Below are 22052 nucleotides of genomic sequence, written 5' to 3'. Positions count from 1 at the left end.
TATTATTATAAAAAGTCATTTTTATATTGATTTAATGAGAGATTAATAGTAATATTAATGAAGCAAAAGGTGAATAAATAAAAACAAAAGAGGAAGCTTCATTGGAAGTTTATTAGAAAGGTGATTCTCTGAATATCTAAATAAGAGTGTAAAAAACCAACACAGTGTTTGGTCCCGCAAAACCAACCACAAAAACACACTCGTGTGTTTTTTCTATCGTCGGTTTATCATTTGTCAGGTTCAACTTGCCACACAAAACATATCCTTTTTTATATATAGTTTAGGGTTTAGGATTTAGAGTTTAATCTTCCTTTTTTATATATAGTTTAGGGTTTAGGATTTAGAGTTTAATCTTAATAAAATTTTTTAGTAAATAAAGGGATATAACTTTTAGTAAATAAAGGGATATAACTTTTATGTTCAAGATTATGTTAGCTCTGAATGAATGATAAAATATGTGAAACTAAAGTTGAAAAACTATTAAGAAATGAACTTGTTTAATTTAATCTCATAAAATCGATTTATAAAACTTGAATGATAGGATTATGAGTTAATCCATTGCGAAAAAAAGTCTTACATAAAACTTGAATGATAGGATTATGAGTTAATCCATTGCGAAAAAAAGTCTTACATGAGTTGAAAATCTAATAAACTTTCACTCTTTTTATGATTGTGATAGAAACAAATTGTGATGAACTGCATTTGGGCAGTGTCTGGAACCATACTCCTGAGGGTTACAAGACTCAATGGATGAAGAAAGAAGTACCATTTTACATGGATGATGGATGAATGATTGAAGATAAAGTTCACAGTGAAAATGGTAATAAAAATGAAAAGGGTGCTCCTGAAAACTCTCAATTACTTTCACTACTTGTGTTGTTGTTTTTATCTTAAAACATGTTTACATAAATAATCTTAATACAAAATCTCAAAAACAATACAACAGATCAACCACATTAACATTGCATAATAATATATATTATAGCAGAAGATATGAGTATATAATTACATAAACCCTAAAAATGTGATGAGCCGAACATTTAAAGCTGCAGAAGAGTAAGGACGCGAAACCCGGGAAGCAACAACACAAGTGGTCAGACTGGAACACTGCGTGTGAGTAGTACAACACACACACCAAATCTGGCTACCTTACCCCTCTTCAAAACCCCACATCCCCTTTTCCCATCACCTCTTTGGTCCACACCCTTAACCATGGTTATTCCTACTATTACTTTTTCACTCCAATATCACTCACCACACTCTCTTCTCAGTTAGTTTACTCTATTCCATTATACAACTTCCAATTATGATATAAAGAAAGAGTGTTTTTATCATTGTAAACATTGAAATCTTAGATAGATAAATAGAGGTTGTAAATGTATCATTTCTGTTTACTTTATTCAGCAGTGAATGAGAAAGGTACTTCAATTCTCATCTTTGCTTACCCTTCTGCACACACTGTCTTCTACTACTACTACTACTCTACTTTCTTTCTTCTAGTAGCTTAACATAGCTACTTCCTTTTCTCTCTGTTTTTCTATTTATCTTTCATTTTTTTTTTCTTCTGCTGTGGTAGGAGGAAAATGATGTGTAAATAAATTGGAATGACACTATGAATGGACAAAAAAGGAAAGTGAAAGATGATGCTATGAATGGTTTATTTAATTGGCACCCGAATGAAGACCTATAGTCATTTGTTTTTTTATGCCACTATAGTTTACAAAGGCCTTGCTTTTATTCCACCCGGATTCTGGTCAAAGATATTGGTCTTCTTGCTTTTAACATATTGCAAAATAAAAATTAAGAAAACAGAGAGAGGGGGTGTGTGTGTTTTGCATTAGAAACAGGATCATCTTTTTCTTCCTATCCTATCCAGTGAAGGGATTTAAGGGATGAGAGATTTGATATTGATGTTTTTGAATTGAAAATTTGGAAATAAGAAATAGTGAGTATTGTATTGATGATGGGTAAGAAAAAGCCACAGAAAACTAAGGAACTTTCTGTGGCAATAGCTGAAGCATCTTCCACCATAGATGATGAGAAAGAGCAAGAAGAAGCTCAGCCTCAACCTCAAGCAGCTCCTAGAAAGAGAGGTAGACCTCGTAAGGTTATTATTGCAAAGATGGAAGAAAGTGAAGAGGAGAAGGCACAGGTGATGGAGCAAAGAGGAGGTTCTATATCAGCACTAGGCATAGAGAGTTCAATGGAGAAAGTTACATCCAACGAGGAAGAGGGAGCAGCATCATCATCAGCATGCATGAGGGTTGCAAAACAAGAGGAGATGCAACTTCCAAAAGTGGAGCCATCGAGAAGCAGAGCTAGGAGGAAAAGCAAACCCAGAAAGAGTAGCTAATATATATAATCATTGCTCCTTTTTCTCTCTTTTTCATAGTTTCTTTCTTTCATTCAACTTTTTCATTAAGCAATTGATTCTTGGTTGGTTCCTTGGTCTTGCCATGTTTTTTTATTCAGAGGATTGGTATCAAAACTGATATTATTGATGTTGTTGCTGTTGCTGTTGGAGAACACAAGTTCCAACAGAAACACTTGAACGAGGTTATTGGTTTACCTTTTGCCTGAAAGATATGTATTATGTTATGTTCCATGACTTCAATTACTAGTTTCTTTAGTTCAACTTGGATATTACTATCCATTGCTTCACTCACTCACACACAGAAAAGATGTTCTTATCTGAGTGTGTTGTGTATGTTTGTTAATTGCCTACAACTATCAACCATAGTTGTGCAGCAAAAGGATATGAACCAACCAGTGTACCAATTTTTTATTTGAATTGAAGTTGCCACTCATTTTATAATTTTTTCTGTATTTGTCCAGTAATACTCAAACTGAATTGCACCATTTTGGTAAATTTTCCTCCTTTGTCTTATTGGGTGTTTTCTTCATCTTCCAAAGCTTTCAGTTTAGCTTGAAACTGTAGTTAACCATTCAAGAAAATATTGGTCATGCTCTTGATATACCATAGCTTTCTTTTACTGTGTTTTGCAACATGGCAGCATCATCATCAGCATCATCTGCTTCATATTTGATGTTAGTTATTATGTGATTTTATAAAGTTTGAGTGCTGCTATTACTGTCTTATGATGGATTCTGTTTGTAGTTGTAGTAATTGAAGGTACTGTTTTATTTATTTATTTGTGTGTATTGTGTTGGGAGTGTTGGAAAAGGGTGATTGTGTTGAGAGAGTGAGTGAAGAAAAAATAAAGTGTGTGAGAGTCACGTTCCAATGAAGAATGTAGTAGCCGCCTAAGAGCACCAATGAATGATAAGGATGGTTGGACGTTAACACCACTTTCCCATTAACACTACTCTTCACTGCTTTTTCATTCTTAACTTTTCTCCAACGTTAGCAAATCTATGTTCATCCTTTTTACTGTCATACCAAATATTTTTACTGCAAACAGAGAAAACAAGTATTATATTACAAAATAAAGTAAGTAACCTATACAGTTTTGTAATGTTGATAGTTATAACTGATTAATTGATGACAAACTTTTCTTATTAAGATAAACTTTAAATGATTCTGATGTCATCGTTGATTTTAGATCGATTTATAAGATGAGATTCATAAGTTGGATACTATGAATTACATCAGAGATGTTGCAAATCTAGAATGTTTTGAATAGTTAATGATAAGGTGGAATTTTGTGTTGGGCAAATGGGTTTTCTCCTTTGTTGGTATTTGTGAAACCAATGGGTGGTGGAAGGAAGGAATGAATGAGAGATTCCATTCATGGCCTACAACATGTTTTCATTAGTTTCCATGCTAAACTTTTAAAGTGACGTGTGAGGTTTTTCTCCTTGAATTTGACATGGCAAATGTGGAAGAAATGAAGTTGAAAGTGAGAAATGGCAAAGGGTGTGTTAGTAGAATGGTTTGAGTGGAGAAGTTGGCTTTTGTGAGAATTTGGATAACGATGGCATTAGCTTTTATAAAACACAACCATTTCATACTTCTTCTTCACACCAAGGTCAACCATTCACTCAGAATCAGAAGGCTTCAGATAAGGTTATCGCACTATATATAACAGTTTTTTTTCAAAAAAAATTGTTCTCAAATTGGTATTTTGAGCGTTTGATTACTTGTTTCTGTTCATTTTTGGGTGGAACAAATCGTGAACATTTAAAAATAACTGACTTTTTATGTAATAAATCTAATTCTTCATCTTGAATGAGAATGTATTTTAGAAGCTATTTCGAAATTTTAATATTTGAACGTTTTTAAGAATTATTATAATTTTCATTGGATCACATGTATATTATTCCAAATCCTAATTTCATATATTAACCACCCATTTATTTTTAATTCATATTTATATTTTTATCTTTATAAATTAAATTACAAGTTTTCCTTTAATATAAATTTCTTTATCATTAATTTACACTATTACTAAATTTTTTAATCATAGTATAATATTTCCAAGAATAACGTTATTTTAGTGTTTACAAGGATTTAGTTATTTTCCGTCTAACCCAATAACTAAAACTCTTAAAAAGTCTATAATTGCGCACATGTATCTGTTAGTACAAAAAGTTATTAAAAAGTTTATTAGAAAAAAATGGTACTTTCAAGTTCTCACGTCTTTCATTTGCTCCACAATCATCTATATATTTTACTATTAGAATTGCGTTTGGACTTTGTAAAGTTTACCTGAACAAAAAAAGTGATAGATAAAAAGATTGTTTAATTGGTTTATAACATTTTTTAAAACATTGCTTTTTAAATCTCATTATTTCAAAAAAAATTCTGACACATCTATTTAATATACTTTTCCCTTTTATTGGTATTATTTAATATACTTTTCCTTTGCTATTCCAGTACTTATTTTAGTTACTCCACCATTAATACTCTATTTTATTTTTCGAATAAATTACGTGGTATTTCAATAAAAAAAAGTTCAAAAATGAACTAAAACCTAAAACTAAAGTTACATAAACAAATGACTAAAAATTCAAATAAAAATATTAAATTAATTTTCTTAAAGACTCGGACAAGGTAATTTAACATTTTAAACTTTGACCTAAAAGATTTGTTTAAAATAGAACCTCTTGAACTTTCAATCAAAGTACGCAGTTTCATATTTGAAAGAGTTTCTTTGTGTTTGTTTGGTGCTATTGGTAATTGTCCTTGGTTGGTAATTGAAGGTTGTTATTTAGCAGAATTTATATTTAAGTTTTGTCCCAATTGGAAAAGAGATATAGATTTGAAAATTTGGCAATTAGGATGTGACGAGTCCAAGAGAAATTATTGGTTTAAATAAGTTGTGGGGGACAATGGTACAGAGGGACAAGAATATTGTACTATATGTCCATTTTTCGTTCATGGAAGTTCACACAGTCCACACGTATCCAACACACAATCCCATTCAACATTTCATTTTTCATTCTAAAAACATAAATCACTTTTGTTAAAAGCATTCCTCAACATCTGCTGCTTCTAGGATTTTTTTAATCGTATTTCTAAGATGAGGATTTTATTCTTATTCAGAGGTTTGCTGTGTGATTTTATCGTTCTCGTTCATATGAATGACCAATGAATCAAATACGATTAGACTTGGGGCTTGGATTCCAGTGTTTCAGAGAGCAGGCAAATTGAAAGCAGGCATATCATACGATCATCTCTCAGCTTATGTGGATTAGGCATTCTGTAGTAGTGGTCCAAACTTGATGCAAAAGGATTATAATTGAAAGGGACTGTTAAGAAAAATAGAGAGAACATGGTAGCTGCTGTGAGAAAGCATGTTTCGGGGGAAAAGGGAAATCTGAATTGTAATACTAGCAAAACCAAAATGTCATGTGAAACCAAATTAAAGTATGGAAAAAATTAATAGCGGAGGATGGGACCAGCAAAAATCACGCATGGTAAAAACGTGAAAATGGTATGTACCAACATATGAGTAATGAGTATGACTCGACCCACAAATCCACAAGTGTAACGCAGCATCCGGAAAACCGCTTTGGATACCCATATTTTGACTTCAAAGTTATAAATTGAGCGTGAGGTGGAGGGTGGCAGAACTCTAAAGAATAAACACTTTGATCCTAAAAGGCGTGTGACATCAATTTATTCATCTTAAATTTTAACATCATTCGCATCCTTCGATAACAAAATTTGGCATTCATTCGGCAGTTCTCGTTCATAGGAAGTTGATATCGCTTGAGTTTTCTTAATAGTAACAATAATTTGAATTTACCATTAGTACATAGAAATATGACTAAGAGACAAATTATTTGAATAGAATCTTTCAAGGACTAAAAAATAATGAAGTTGTGAGTGTTTGGGTAGAAGAGAACATTATGGTCAATAACTAACAAGGTTGGCTATTCGTCGTACATGTACAATAATAATTTAAAACTGTTTACTATTGAACTCTAGGAAGACAATAGGGGTAGAAAGCATTACTTCGAGATTTACACAATCTACATGTTTGCATTATATTATAATATTTCCACCTAATCCTCCTCTCCTGAAAGGCTATAACTAAAGGAGTTTGCCAAAATATTACAACAGAGCAACACTAAGCAATGCTTTGTACAGCAAAAGCTCAAACATATTCTACCGATCTCAATCTCAAAAATAAGTTGCTTCTGCGACTACAATTGACATCCAAAATTCGAGGTAAATAAGAAAAATATAATGTTCTTTCAACTTGCAATTGGGAAAACTTGGGGGCTTAAATACACTGAAATCGTACTAGCCTATGTATGAAGCCATGTATTACAAAACTATCCTATTGAAGTATGTTGTATAACCTAATGAGTTATACACCGAAGAAGTAAGATCAACAGGAAAATGAATGTCAGTGGCCAAAAGCTCTTAAATGTCTAACCTCATTGTTTGCGGCTTGACTTGTGATGTCTCTCTTTCCTATATCTCAATTGTCTTGGATCAAATCCACCTTCATCCGATCCATAGATGGCCCAGGATGGTGTGACAGTCATGTAATCACTGCTGTCAAAAGTTTTTCCAGATGCCACCTGAAAATAAATTGAGGCTAAATTTCATAAACAAATAATCCAAATTGGTCCAAAAGAACAGTAGGACTCGAACACCTACCAGATCATGAAATTTTTCATAGTCTATCCATGTATACCACTGACCATCGATTTTGAACTTATTAGTTTTTGCTAAGAGGACACAGCACGAGTGAGCATGCTCACATGCAACTTCATACTCTCCTTGGCTTTTCAAAGCTAGGGCCTCTGAAAAAGCTTTCACATCAGTATGCCAAGGGACATTTTCCATTGTCAGTTTTGATGTAGTGGACCTGTGAAGAGCACCTTGTCATTTAAAAGAGGGTCTAAGACTAAACCAAGTTGAGTACTGGACAAATAGGGGAATAGTGTGAAGACTTACGAGCCACAATACGTAACTCCCTTGATTTCAACAAAGTCAGGATCTCCTATACTAAAGAGCTTAGAATAAGCATCAACATCTTCAGTATTCCAACCTTTCACCAGGGTCAGGCGGTATACAGTTCGCTGATGTTTTTCCCTTAAAGCAGTCAAGGAATCCTGGCAAATAGTTATGAACATACATAGACAAACTGATCAAGCAGACAAAGTATACACCACATGCTAAGATTAAATTCAACATAAAAGGAAAAAGAAACTGAATTAGTTGTGTTTTTTCTGTAATCAAATAGTGACTATTACAACTAGTATTCCACACTCTTTATAATGAAAAAAGAGGGGTTCTAACAAAATAAATACTCCCCTGGTCCTATCTATAAGAAACAAATCAGTGGTGTACTTCTTGTCTTAATTATAAGAACCACAATAGACTCATTTTCAGATGTATTAATTGCTAATTTCCTTGTATACCCTTAATTTATTATGAAGTCTACTTCAAGACTGACTCTCGTTCATTTTCCATGCAAGTAGATACATTCATCAGACTTTTGCCAGTATAATGATTAACTTGTCAGTGATTATCTCCAAAATAATATGATTCCCTACCAACTTTGACAGTATGATGATTAGCTACTCATGATCTACTAATACTAACAGTTTTCTTTTTTGGGATCTATTACTACATCCATGCTTTGAAATTGGCGATCATGGTGGGAACTAAGGATCCTAAAAAAAGCTCTTGGACAACAAAAGAAAGACATCTCTGTAATTCTGTTAAGCTACTCTTTGCAGTGACTTAGAAGGAATTTCTCTGCACCTTATTAATACACTTGTTAACACACTATGATTCTACTAAGGACATATTTTCACTCAGAACGGGGAAATACTTACAATGAATCGCTCCCAGAAATCGCCAAATAGTGGTCTATCAATTGCCTTCAAAGAGTCCTTTGTTGCAGCATCTACACTGACATATAACTGCAAGGCAGAACAAGAATATTAGGTTTGACTAGCATTAGCAAAACCAACATGAGTTTACTTTAGTATCTCTAAATGATGCAATACCTGGGTAATAGGTTTGAGCGATTTAATTTTCTCTGGAAATTGTGCATTTGTAACTAGAAAGGTGGAAATCCTCCTTTTGTGCAGCTCATCCACAAGTGCATTTATCTCTGGATACATTATAGGTTCACCAACAAGAGATAATGCACAATGACGAGGTGAGAGACCTTCATTTAATCGCTCCAAGGTGACTCCTAGACAAAGTGTTAAATGAGGCAATTTAGGAATTAATCCATGAACACAGTGATGTTCAGAAAGGTGGAGTTTCTCTGAAGCTAATATCCACAATATCCAGAATGAACACATAGCAGGGTGCTTGTGCCCCAGTTTTCTTTTTCTTTTTATTGATTTATAATTACAAAGCATAGCATTATGGAAATTAATACATCAAAATGGGCTTTGTCGCCATACAAACGCACAGGAATTTCAAGATGCTATGCTACCTAGATTGAATGCAGTGTTCATATAACAATACAACCACAGAATAAATCATTAAAATTGGAAGTTTTTTTTCAAAGAGATCATAATTTAGGTTTTGATTGAGGGCATGGCTTAAATGGAGGGACTGAATGGAAATGGAGGGACAAATAAATTTTCTTTTTTGAATTGCGAGAGATAGTCTTGCTAAGGGATTGAAAGGTTACATGATGATCTCGCATTTAAAAGTTCTCAAACAAGAGAATATTTACTTGAAATGAAACCTTTACCACTACCCCCTCTTTCCATCTAAACTTCTTCACTATAACATATCTTTAGTGTGCCCAACGCTTTCAATTAGAGCATATTTACACAGGATATGATCAAAAGCTACTTTATCTCCTTCATATTGACTAATCCCCTATGTTGGTCCATTAATCAGACAAATATCCTTATACTTCAATATGATTGTAGCATAGATAGATAAGTTTACCAGGAACTCCTTTCATTTGTTTAACCATATTTTTATGGAGGTCTATTGCAGAATTTACAATCTCTATCGGATCATCCATCTGCCATTGCCAACTTTTCCCTACTGGATTTGTGTGATGCCTCCAGCAGAAAACACATTTATTTGCACATGCCAAGCTAGGGGTTGTCTCCATGCATCTGTGTGAACTCAAAAATTGACAGTGAATTAGGCAGCTGAAATATGGTTCAGTAATATCTAGAACAAATGATAAATCCACTTTTTTGACAAGCACAAGAAAAATTCACAAAACCCATGGCAAGGAGGATAAAGCCAACCACTATATGACCCCACTTTTCAAAAGCCAAATTACTATATTGCAGCCCAAAGTTATCTTCAAATCAAGGTACACCCTCTTTCTTTCCTCTTCCGAACCCATTTACTAATTTCTTGTTTGTGAAATTTAATTTAGACCATCCAACGGTGCAGAGAGTTGCATACCAACATAACTAATGAACTCCATCTTTAAATTCAGCGGGAATGAATAAGGTAAAGAAATCAAGCCCCTAGAGTTCCAGCTAAAATATAATGTTATGACATGAAATATACCTGGACATATAGCATAAAATGAATAGCATGTCAAGTTGCTCTATTACCTGTGACTCTCGATTCCATAAAACGAGTGCTTATAGCAACCACCTCGACCACGAAGCTGCGCCTTGGTCCATCTACAAATCTTGACACCACTATGCGACCCAATGATTTTATACCCCTGCAAATCGGCAACCCTCGAATAAAGCCATTTCAAAAAAAGAACTTAGACCTACGTCTCATCTACCAAAGTTCAATCAGGCAGAAAACTAAACCGTCACTTACTAAGCAACAAAAAAAAACTTGGCAACTCTAACAAACGCAAACCATACACGAATTGCACAGCACGCAGTGATACATTATCACATTATTCAAAATTGTATACCTGCTTCTCTAAATTTGCTCGAATCACCGGAGTCACCATTTCTTTTCTGCCATTCAATTTCCCATTACTCTCTTCCCCATTAGCCACAGTCTTCCGCCGTGAAGGAGCTTTACCAGCAATGTCCTCAAGGTCAACAATCTCACTCTCCACATCAGACTCCTCTTCGGAACTCGAATAGACACTCTCCACAGCACCACCACTATCATCATCATCGCACTCCGCAACACCACCTCCTTTCAAAACGGCCACCACCTTCTCACACCACCGATCGAAAACCTCGTCCAGGTCACCACCATCAACATCCCCTTCGCAAAGCGGAACCACCTCCTTGGCGCCGAGCGCCCTCAGGTGCGTCGCGAGGCCCTTCGCAACGGCGTTGAAGGACTCGCCATAGGCTCGGCTCCCGACGCCAAATACGGCTACACGGCAGCTCGAAAGGAGGAGGGAGCCGGCGCGGAAATCGGCGGCGGCCTCGGCGAGCCACGTGGCGAAGAAGCGGGAGGCAGCGGGGGGAGCCCCGTCCTGCCACGTGGAGGCAACGAGTAGGAGGAGCGTCTCCTTGGGGAGATCCTCGGGCTCGTAGTGGCGCGAATCGACGACGTCGAATGCGACGCCGTTGGAGGCGAGGAGACGGTGGAGGCGGAGAGCGAGGGTTTTGCAGGTTCCGGTTTCTGAGAGGAAAATGATCTTAGGTTTAGGTTTAGGGTTAGGGTTAGAAGATAGTTTGAGGTATCTTAAACGACGAGATTTGTAGAGACAATAGAAGGTGGTGGCGGAGAAGAGAGCGAGGAGTGTGAGACGCGCGGGAACTGAGGATAGTGATTTTGACAGCGACATTGTTGCACTGCAAAACGAAGATTTCAGAGAGAAAATGTGTACTAATTCTATCTAACAACTATGCGTTGTTGTTACTGAAAAATGGAGTGAAATGAAACGGTTTATCGGGAGCTGTTTGCAGCGGCCAACACCATCGGAGGAACCAGCAAGACCGAAAAGGTTTATGGGCCGGGCTATGAAGTTGCAGGCCCGGTTCTTTGTTATCATTGTAAATTAAAATTTAAAACATATTATGTAAAGTAAAAAACATTTATGTAGTCTCACATTCATCTAATAGTTTTGAATATCAGATGTAATATAGTTAAGTTTAGTTTAAGTATATTATTAATTAATATTCACACTACTTATAACTATTTTAGCCTAATTTTTAATAACATAATAATTATAATTATTATTATCTCAATATGTCTTCTAGTGATATATTAGACGTATATGTTTATATATATATATGTAAACTTAGTTATAATCTATGAGATTCAGACCCTTCTCTTAAATGGTGTGTCCGTGTCGGATACACGTATTGGTGTCGACACTCGTAGAACACTTATCAGTGAAGTGTTCAATTCAAAAAATATTTGTTGAATTTTTTATAATTCTAGCACGGTTCTAACACAATTTTAAAATGTATAAATACAATAATTTTCTAAAAGCTCAAATTTATTGTATAAATTTTTATTATGATTATAAAAATAAAGAACAAATTCTTTTGAACCAGTCATGAAAAATATCTTCATGCTATCAAAAGAATCTCAAACATACTTTTGCACATAAATATTTATTTTCAATTTATATAATTCAAAATTATATAATATATAGATTTGTGTCCCCGTGTTCTACATTTTAGAGATTATACGTATCTTCGTATTCATACTCATGTTGTGTCAGTGTCTGTATCCGTATCTATGCTACATAGGTTATATAACTTTTAGAGTTTCTACTATGATTCATGAGCAGTTTTCGTCTTTTAATATTTTTCTTTTACTTCAATTTAATCTCTTAATTTTTTTAAATTATCACAATCAATTTTTCAACAAATTTAAATTATACAAATAGTCTAAAATCCCAATTCAGTTTTTTTTAAAAAAAATTAATCTCACTTCCTTGTTTCACCAAATTTCTAAAAGTTTAACCATTCAAATAACTTCATACTTCAAATTCACCTTAAACTTCCAATTATTCTAATTAAAAGAAAAAAAAAAGTTGTTTAAAGGCTTTTAACCTATATATTATTATTTTTATCTCTATTGTTAGTTAACCTAAATCTCATTACAAATCAGTTAGTATTAGTCTTATATTATTGTTAGTTAAAATAAATCTTATTATAAATGAATTAGTTAGTATTAGTATTTAATACTAATTAGATACCAATTTAAAAACTATTTCGTAAATTTTTATTAATAATAGAAACCACTTTAAATATAAATAATTTTTTAATCTCTAAATTAGTATTTAATTTAGTTAATATAGTGATTAATTATTTTTTGTCTCTAAATTTGGTTGTTATTCAATGAATTTCTTATAGTAAATCTCAATGGTTAAAAAAATGGATTTGCTAGATGAAAGATGCCTATAAAAACTCCTTCATGCATATCATTTCACATTGAAGGAAGAATATGGTAATAGTACAAATCATAGTGACACTTGTGGTTATGGTTGTTGATGTGTTATAGAAGAAGAAAATTGCATATATCAGAGACTTAAGGCCTCCACAAAGTTTTCTGTGCACACAAGATACCCTCCTTATCCTGAGCAAAAGTCATCCTAATCTCCCACTGCATACTTTTCAATATTTCTTCCAATGGATTCAAAATTTCAACTTTGTCACGTATAATTGTCCAACCTCCTGGTCTTAGTATACGGTCCATCTCAACAACAATGGACACAGGTTGCTTGCACCTGCAAAATCATTGTTTCAAGAACATGCATTGATCTTAAGCATGTAGTTTAATGTCAAGTTGCATAATGATACTTAACATAAAAGTTTTATAAAAAAAAACATGTAGTTTAACACTAAAATTGTAACAATGAACACAAGCTGCTTGCATCTGCAAAAGAATTGTTTCAACTTTCAAGAACATGCAGTGATCTTAAGCATGTAGTTTAACACTAAAATTGTAATATGTAATTCTAATCTCACTACAATCTCAAGAACTTAACCATTTAATGCCACATTAAATTGGTGACACTCACTGTTATACATTTAAAAAATCATAAGTAGTGGTTATCTCATCATGTGACTTGTTTTAGTATTTGCCCTTTTATAGTATCATATCAGTACATGATATGATAATTCTAAAAGGATGAGAATCAAGGAAAAAAAGATAACAAGAACCAGAACAAAAGTCCTTAAGTTTTATATGAAGTAAAAACATACTTGAACCTTCTAACTTTACTATAATCAGCAATAACAGAACTATTTAATGTCATACTTGAACCTTATCAGCAACAACACAACTATTTAATGTCATACTTGAACCTTCTAACTTTACTATAATCAGCAAGAACAGAACTATTTAATGTCATGAAAGAGCATCGAGGAAAAAAACATACATAGAATAATGTTAAGACATTATCCAACAATACCTGTTTTTGAGCCGTGAGAACAAATGATCAGCATGCAAAAGGTCATATGTTCTTGGATAAGTGCCAAATGACTCACACCAATCATGGTATATACCAATAAGTCCACGTTCAAAAATGATGGGAAGTGTATCAGGTGCATGAACAGGCACTACATTCATCACCCAGACCTTTTGTTGAGAGAGAGCTACAGCCAATCTGAATTTAGAAGGGAGAATTGTTAATTTACTTTTTTACCAGTGTTTCTAATGTATGTAGGAAATCATGCAATGAACAAAAATTACATGTGCATTAAATATGTATCAGAGAAAAATGCAGCTCACTCATTGATGCAAGGAACTTATCCATGATACAAGGACTTTCAAATTGAGTACAAAATTCAAACTGGTTTTCTGGCATACCCTCCATAGATGGATTTCATGTCCATTACATTCCGGATACTTGTCCAGTTAATGCCCAATCCACTGATATATGACTTATTAACAACAGCATTCCAGTGATTGGTGTCTGCAACCACTTTCTCTTTGTTGTTCACCCAATCAGGATAGGTTTCGAGCCTCGCCGGCCATTCCTCAGGCCACTCTGCCCCATGTTGTTCAATTCCAGATGGAATGGGGTGCAAACAAGTCTTCATGGGAACATACCTATTCAAAGAACATTGAAAATTTACCAACTAATGAATGAGATTAATCTGATTAGAAATAAGCTACACCGTGTGATGAACTCAAGCAGCTAAATGCAGTACACAAAGATTCACAAACACACAAATGATTAGTTTGGTTTGAAGTATCCCCGGCATATAAAGTCTCAACATAATGTTCAATCATAATCTTTTTTTTTCCTAGTTTTGTTTGGAAGCTCAAATGATCAATTCAAAGTTCTAACCATAAATATAGTACATACATAACCAAACAAGTAACAGCCAATTCTAATCACCAGCTGCACCACCATACTAATGTGTGATTGTATTTCATTACTAGATCAAGGAAACTCTGGTAACAAAAACTAACGCAGTAAAATCAGGTTAGCATGCTGAAGATAAATACAAGTCTACATTCACCAATAAAAATTTGTAACTGGGAAAATATTGTAGAAAGCAAAGACATACTGCTAGAAGATCAATTTAGCAAAATAATATTTACAGTAGGATACCAGACTGCATCAGGATTTTCATTTTCTTTGCAAAGCGGTGGAATCTTCTTCCTCCTCAGTTGGTATATGTCATTTCCTTCAGGCTTCTGATATATTTTAACTCCAACTTCGCCAACATCATCACTTTTGTGAGCCAGAACATTCCAACAAATAGATGCAGTCAATGTTGTCATGGCTGGAGGAGAAAAGATAAATAACTGTCACTTGTACGACAATTCAGTTGTCATGATGTAACAATACAGAGCAAGGTTAATATCTACACAAAGCATTGCTATGTTAATTCAAAATTTTACCTAATTTTATATAATATAAATTTGAAATGTGTACTTAATTGTTACCATTTTGATCATGGTTTAACATGACCAAACCAATAATGGATCCGTTTTTAATACTAATAAATTAATTAATATCCTGCTTCAGTTTTTCTCAAACAAGAATTTATGATAATAATTATTAATTGATAAGAAACTGAATTTCTTTATGTCATCTGTGAAGGCACATATGAATGAAGCATGAGACCAAACCTTCTTCTTCTTCAATACTGTCATGTTTAGTTGACATAATAAAGTATCCACCAGGTCTAAGAATCCTATTCATCTCCAACAGAAGTTTTCCACCTGAAAAAGTGGGAAATTTCAACCTGTTCTTGTAACAAAATACATGTAATTTGGAGAACTATTTCAGAAAACAAGAAACTGAAGACAGGAACACAAACCGTTGGTATGCCAAGGTATGCTGCAACCTGCACAATGTATAGCATCAAAAACTTGACTTGGAAAAGGAAGCCTCCTTCTATTGAAAGGACTAATCACTGCTGGAAAACCCCGTTCAAGTGCCACCTGAGCCACGTCCACAAGGTCATTCTTCAATCCTAGTGATAATGTTAAAACTTCCTTATCAAGGAGCGCAGCTGCAAAGCTCGAATCTGTACATCCAATGTCCAGGACAACACGAATGTTTTTACCCCATTCAATGTCTGGTACCATCTATAAAGTTCAGAATGAGTATCAAAATGTTTCCAAGACGACATACATAATAAAGAGTAACAAAAAAATATTTTTAGTTGAAACTTGTAAGCTAGTATAAACAAGTATTAATATTACCATCACAATGCAATTATAGAATATACAGAGAAATATAAGTTGTGCAAATAAAACCAAGCGCTGAAAATGGCTGTGACAAAGAAAGCCCTAAAAGTATTCAATAACTTGTTGAACAAACCATAACAATACAATCCTAGAAATTTCAGTGTCATATATACATTTTCAACTTATTGTATCTATAGTTAAGATATATAGTTCAGCCTTCTTGATGATTGGCATAACTTAACTCTTTCATTCTGCAATCTCAATCTATATTTTTTTATTTATTTAAAGGGTTTATTTATGTTAATATAAAGTAAAAGAGATATGGATTAATCCCTTGTGTATAATGAACACATAGGGTTATGTATTTATAGATATGAATCATACAAAATATATGGGCTAAGTCCATTACATTTAACACTCCCCCTCAAGTTGGTACATATAAATCGTATGTACCAAGCTTATTACAAATATAACCAATTATAGGTTCCAGTAAAGATTTAGTGAAAATATTTGCTAATTGATCATTCGAATTAACTTGATGTCTCCAGATACAGTATTTTCCTGAATAAAATGGTAAGCAATCTCAAAATGTTTGGTCCTTCCATGAAGGATGAGATTTGAGTTAATATGAAGAGTAGCCTAAGTATCTCATATAATTGTTATTTGAGTGACATCTCCAAATTGCATTTCTTTAAGTAATTGTTTAAGCCAAATAAGCTCACAAGTAGATCAGGTATTATAGAAAAGAATAGCTCAGGTTCTTCCAGGGACCAGAATCCTCCCAACAATATATTTCCCATACCCCTCCTTCTCTCCCATGTATCTTTTAATACAAACCTCCTTTACTCTCTACTGACATGTTAATTATTTTTAATACAAACCTCCTTTTAACTAACATCAAAGGGCATTATTCCCATTTCCCTTATTTCTTCTCTCATAAACCTTTGTAACAAAGGGTCGCCTCCTATCAGACTTTCAAGCATAACACTTTGAACATAAGTGTTAAACTTACTGAACTAGCCAGTCTCAAAATCATCTAACTACATGAAACACACACCATATGAATTTGCTAGTGTTAAAAGGAGAGACCTACTATAACTAGTAATTTCACTTAGTTCAGTGTTCTCTCCAAACAGAGAATCCCAGGTACAATGAAAAAATTCAAGTCACCAAGTTACTAGCAAGTTAATCTCTAACGTCACTAAGGTAGTTCTGAGTTTATCATGTATACAAATAAAACTCCAGCAGTCCCTCTTATAGTTTTCATACATGATCAATTCTGTTTGTCCACAATCATGCTTAAGAGGTACCAAACATAACACAACCTAGTAGAAAACTTACCTCTTCAATGGACTCAAGATAGTGATGAATCCCTCCCTTGAACTCAGATTGGTTTTGGGGAAAAGTAAGATACTCTTCAGACTCCATCAACCAACTATGCCTTTTTATGTAAGCAGCTAGTTTCGGGTGTGCAACATTCTTATACAATATCTGCACTGACACAAGATGTTACCATGAGAAATTCCGTCCCAATTTGAATAAATTTCTGAAGAAACACGAATAAGACAAAAAAAAATCAATCTTTTGGTACGAATTAAAATCAACTTGTAACTTTTCCATAAGCTACCTTATCTAATTTCTGCATAAACACCTATGAACTTATAACGGATATCTTGTAACTCAAAAACCAAATACTTATCTCAATTCAAAAGCTCACATAACCAAGAAGTAATCCAAACTAGGATTTTATGGGTTTTTCATATACCTTCAATTTGCTCTCAGGCCAAGGCAGTGGAAATCCATACCCTTCATGAGGAAGAGGAACCAGACACATAAGGGGTGTCCTAGGACAACTCCTCTCTGTGTGCCGGTAGCTTGTTACTTTGCCACCACCAACTTCAATATCAATGCAGGGAATGTAATTATGTTTGCTTCTAGTACTACACAATTTCCAGCTATAGCTAGCATTTGGATCAAACAAGGGTCCTGTGATCTTTCCCTTGCTTTTTTTTCTCAACTCCTCCACATCCTCCACCACCTCGGAACCATCCTTATCCACGGATTCAGCCAAATCACTGCCACCATCAGCATCCACATCCACTTCACTCTCATGATCCACTTTCTCTTCTTCACCCTCCACCTCCACTTCCTCTTTCTCGTTCTCTTTCTCTTTCTCTTTCTCTTCCACATGTTGGGGTTGAGGATCCTCTAACCCTTGATGATTCCCTTTCTCCTTGTCCTCCTCATGCACGTGTTTCTTCTCTTTCTTGCTGTCCTTTCCCTTGTGTTGTTCAGAGTGAGGACGCGTGGCAGAAGAGTGAGAAGACCCGTTACCGTTACTCTTACTCTTTTTCTCACTCCCCCCACCCTTTTTAGAATCATCTCTCAACTTTTGCGGCTTGTGAGAAGAAGAGGACACGGGTTCCGCAATGTCCTCAAAACTCTCCCTTTGGGAAGTGACAGAGGAAGAAGAAGAAGAAAACACTCCCCACACAAAGATGAAACAGAGACCCAATACAGTCACAGCTGCCATCTTCACCCACAACCCATGAGGGCGTTTCGCCTGCCGAACCAACCGAGCTATGGCCATACTTCAATCCAGAAAACCAAAATTTGAAACCCAATTATCGATGTAAGCTCTTCGAACTACCACCACCCTCCTTGATCTAAGCCTATCGGTCCAACAAATGAAAATGTGAAGAGTGAAACAACGGAAATCGATAACTCTTGTTCAAATCTGAGAAGTGAAATGAAGAGGTTTAGGTGGGGTGGCCCTTATGGAAGAAATGATGTCTGTTTCAGAGTGAAGAATGGGAAAGTAAAAAACTTTGAGAAAGGGGAAGCGTGGGAATGGTTATTGTGGGAAACGAGAGTTAAAGAGACAAAAGGGGTTCGAAGTAGCGTCAGTGGTTGAGGTATCATGGTTAGGCAATGGACATGTTCCTCGGAGCTTCGATCCGTATGAGGTTTGGTGCAGAAAAAACACAGTAGATTATACGTAGTCAGCGATTAATCAACAACGGTATTTACCAGTGTGCTAAAACACTATTATTAATAATAATTACAACAACTATAATAATTATTATTATTTCTCAAAAGAAAACAAAATGTTCTGTTCTTACTTGAATTTTAGACATTATCTTTGATGAGAAAAAAAAAATCTTTTATCTCTTTAGACGTGAAGTGTTTTGAGGGCATTAATGATGAATTATCTTAATCAGGATAAGAGAGAATGTAAGAATATTAATACTAAATTCAACAAGTGAACAAGAAAATGGTTAAAAGTAAATTAATATAAGTATTGAATAGGTGAGTTAAAGTGAATATCTCTTTTTACGAAAACGTTATTGTATAAAAAAAAATTATCTTTTAGTTGAAGGATATAAGCATGTTGTAACTAAATAATATATTGGAAATATGATAATAGATAGTGAAGTTGTTAATCTTTATTTTAAAGTTGTAATTGACTAATTTGTCAACAATAAATAATTTATAATATATTTAAGCCTTCAAGTTAAGAATTTGAGTAAAAAGTAATGTTGACAAATAGATGATTTATTTGAATTGATATTTTTTTATCACGATTAAAAACATTTGAACGATTTTTAAGTGATTGATTTTTATATGAGTAAGTAAAAGTAAACTTGAAATTTGAAATAACATTTGTAACATTTTAAGGTGTTATAGAGTGTTTTGTTTCAAGTTCATTTTGTAATTGTTGGATATATTCATATATTATTACTTATGAGTAATCATTTGCTAGACAAAATTAAATGCTTTTAGTTTTTAGTGAGGGTTTTGCATGATCATGAACTAACAAGATTATAGGATAGCCAATGTTTTGCTTTGTGTCTTAAAACATCGTATAACTTAATGAGTAATATTTGAATGTGAATTTTGTTTGAAACATTCTCTTTGAAGCTTTTGCATTCTATGCTTATTCTTATTTGTCATTTTTTTTCCATATCTTATATTTTACAATGAAAACTATAAGTATGTCATTCCTTCCACCACCTTTATTAGCATGTCAAGTTCATCTTGAGGCTTAGATGATGAGGTTTTTTATCATGAAAAACCATAGTTGCTAGGAAGAAGATTTTATTAGTGACAAGTCAATGGTTTTGGTTTTCGATGAAAGCATAGTGGAAATATTAAGAAATGGACTTTAAGTCTAATTCAACTTCATAAAATTGACTTATAATGTGAGGTTTGCATCTATTTATACAATATAAAATATCAGTAACTTTAATCGAACATGTGATCTCTAACGGGGAGAAAACACCATTATACTTGTAGATGACAATAAAGTCTTTTGATTCCTCTAAGGATAAGAGGAAAACCCCCCACATTGAACTTAAAAATATTTTAAACACAAGGAAAATTTCTAAGGTCAGTCCTACTAACAATAGGAGAAGTTGAAAAGATAAGTATCTTTCTATTATCATCTCAGAATACACTTGGATAATTGGGTTGTTGAATTCATTCCTCCAAGTACATAACTTCTATGTCAGTACTAAGTATCTACCAAGACATCAACATAATTTGATCTAACCAAATAGACCTTATTGTTGTTGAGGAGTAATAGACAGCAAATAAGGTATATATGAAGGCACATGTTAATGGGGATGAATGACTTTATCATCATGTATAATATTGGTTCTATTTCTTACTTGTTAATTGTAGTATACTTTGAGATTAGTTGCATTTTGAGTCTCCATTGACCTCTATTTGGTTTTGGTGGACATTGTTGAGTTCTCTCTAAACAAGTTCATTCTTTTGAAAATGTGTTCTCTGACACAAGTATTGTGCTTGCTAATAGCTCTTCTTCTCACATATTTTTCATGAGTTTGAGTTGTTTCTTGGATCTCATTGCTCATATCTAGTTGGACTCTTAGGTTTCCATTGTTATGGGTGTTGTGGAATTAATGTTGTCTCCAAAGGCTTCACCCAACTCTCTATCAGTATCTCATAACATTTAATGTGCTATGAAAGTTACAAAGGTGGTTCCTTCATTGAGATCTGCCATGGTAATGAATCTCTACAATGTGTGAGGTGTCTCTTTGTTTGGAGTAGTTCAATCCATGAGATTCAGTGTTTAATTTTGAGCTGTTAGAAAAAACTACTTAAATCCTTTGTTCATAAATTGTCTGTCATTGTAGTTACAACCACTCATGGTACTCCACAACAAGATGAAATGCCAGTATTCAATAAGGCCTATCCATGGTAGATAGCAATCAACAGAACAAACCCAAAAACATCTCTCTTTCTCCTCCACTTCTTCTGACACTGCCCCTTCTTCTTCTCCCAGCCACCAAACTCTTTTTCTCAATACTACTAAACAACACAAGTAGTTAAAATAACTAACTAGCAGAGGCACAAAAAAGGACATGCTACCCTGCAGTGCCTTACAATGAAGCAAAAAACGGTTACACTATAAATAAAGGCCATTGAGAAGAAACTGCATTACCAACTTGCTGTATAATGTCTTAAGTTAGTTATTATTGCAGTATAAATGACAGAATATACAAAATAACTAAATTTTCAAATTCAATATCAAGGCCTCTTGCTAAACCCTTTGGAAGGTTGTAGGAACGTATTGGCATATAAATATAATAAAACTAGAAATTGTTAGGCATCCATTTGTGAGTTTGAGTCCCACTCCTAGATATATAATGAATAAAATGAGTGAGCTCGTGCGTGGGACAATATATTATGGATGGTTCGATAATGGCCCGATAGCGGGTGGTCCGGTAAGGTCAACAAACAAATCGTTAGGATAGTATCAAAATTACTCTGATACCATATTAAAAAGTAGATTTTAAGCCTAATTCAACCTCATAAAACTAACTTATGAGTTGAGATTTGCACCTACTTATATACTATGAAATGCTCTAATTTCTAGTTAATGTTGGATCTCCAACAGTCATATATAAAGAAAAATACTTACAAATTTATTATCTTAAAGTTTTGGATTGGAGGTGGTGTTATCGAGTCAAGTGTATCCCCATTGAAAGAATCATGTGAAATAGTACATGAAACACAACAACTATGAGCTGACATCTTTCTGTTATTTCTGTTACATCTCCCCTGTTATATACAC

General features: G+C 34.1%; 1 protein-coding gene and 1 long non-coding RNA gene across 2 annotated transcripts; one reads left to right on the top strand and one right to left on the bottom strand.

Moving 5' to 3' along the window:
* Positions 1–1293: 1293 nt before the first annotated feature.
* LOC137816414 (uncharacterized) lies at positions 1294–2815 on the top strand. Its single transcript, XR_011081797.1, has 2 exons — positions 1294–1419; positions 1577–2815. It is a non-coding gene; the product is annotated as an uncharacterized lncRNA (long non-coding RNA).
* Positions 2816–6428: 3613 nt separating this feature from the next.
* Positions 6429–18972, bottom strand: LOC137815338 (probable methyltransferase PMT28). The gene is made up of 16 exons (XM_068618483.1): positions 17718–18972; positions 17294–17443; positions 15580–15850; positions 15389–15481; positions 14865–15039; positions 14114–14356; positions 13716–13910; positions 12833–13028; positions 10296–11183; positions 9976–10091; positions 9344–9519; positions 8437–8627; positions 8263–8349; positions 7376–7533; positions 7076–7286; positions 6429–6996 (listed from the first exon to the last, which is right to left on the bottom strand). Exons 1-16 carry the CDS (start codon positions 18540–18542, stop codon positions 6850–6852), a joined length of 4122 nt encoding a protein of 1373 aa, XP_068474584.1. The 5' UTR covers positions 18543–18972; the 3' UTR covers positions 6429–6849.
* Positions 18973–22052: the final 3080 nt, after the last annotated feature.

The sequence above is a fragment of the Phaseolus vulgaris genome, chromosome 1 (assembly GCF_000499845.2).
Source record: "Phaseolus vulgaris cultivar G19833 chromosome 1, P. vulgaris v2.0, whole genome shotgun sequence".
NCBI classification, from domain to species: domain Eukaryota; kingdom Viridiplantae; phylum Streptophyta; class Magnoliopsida; order Fabales; family Fabaceae; genus Phaseolus; species Phaseolus vulgaris.
Note: the sequence above shows the minus strand (reverse complement) of the source record. Positions and strands in the feature narration are given on the sequence as shown.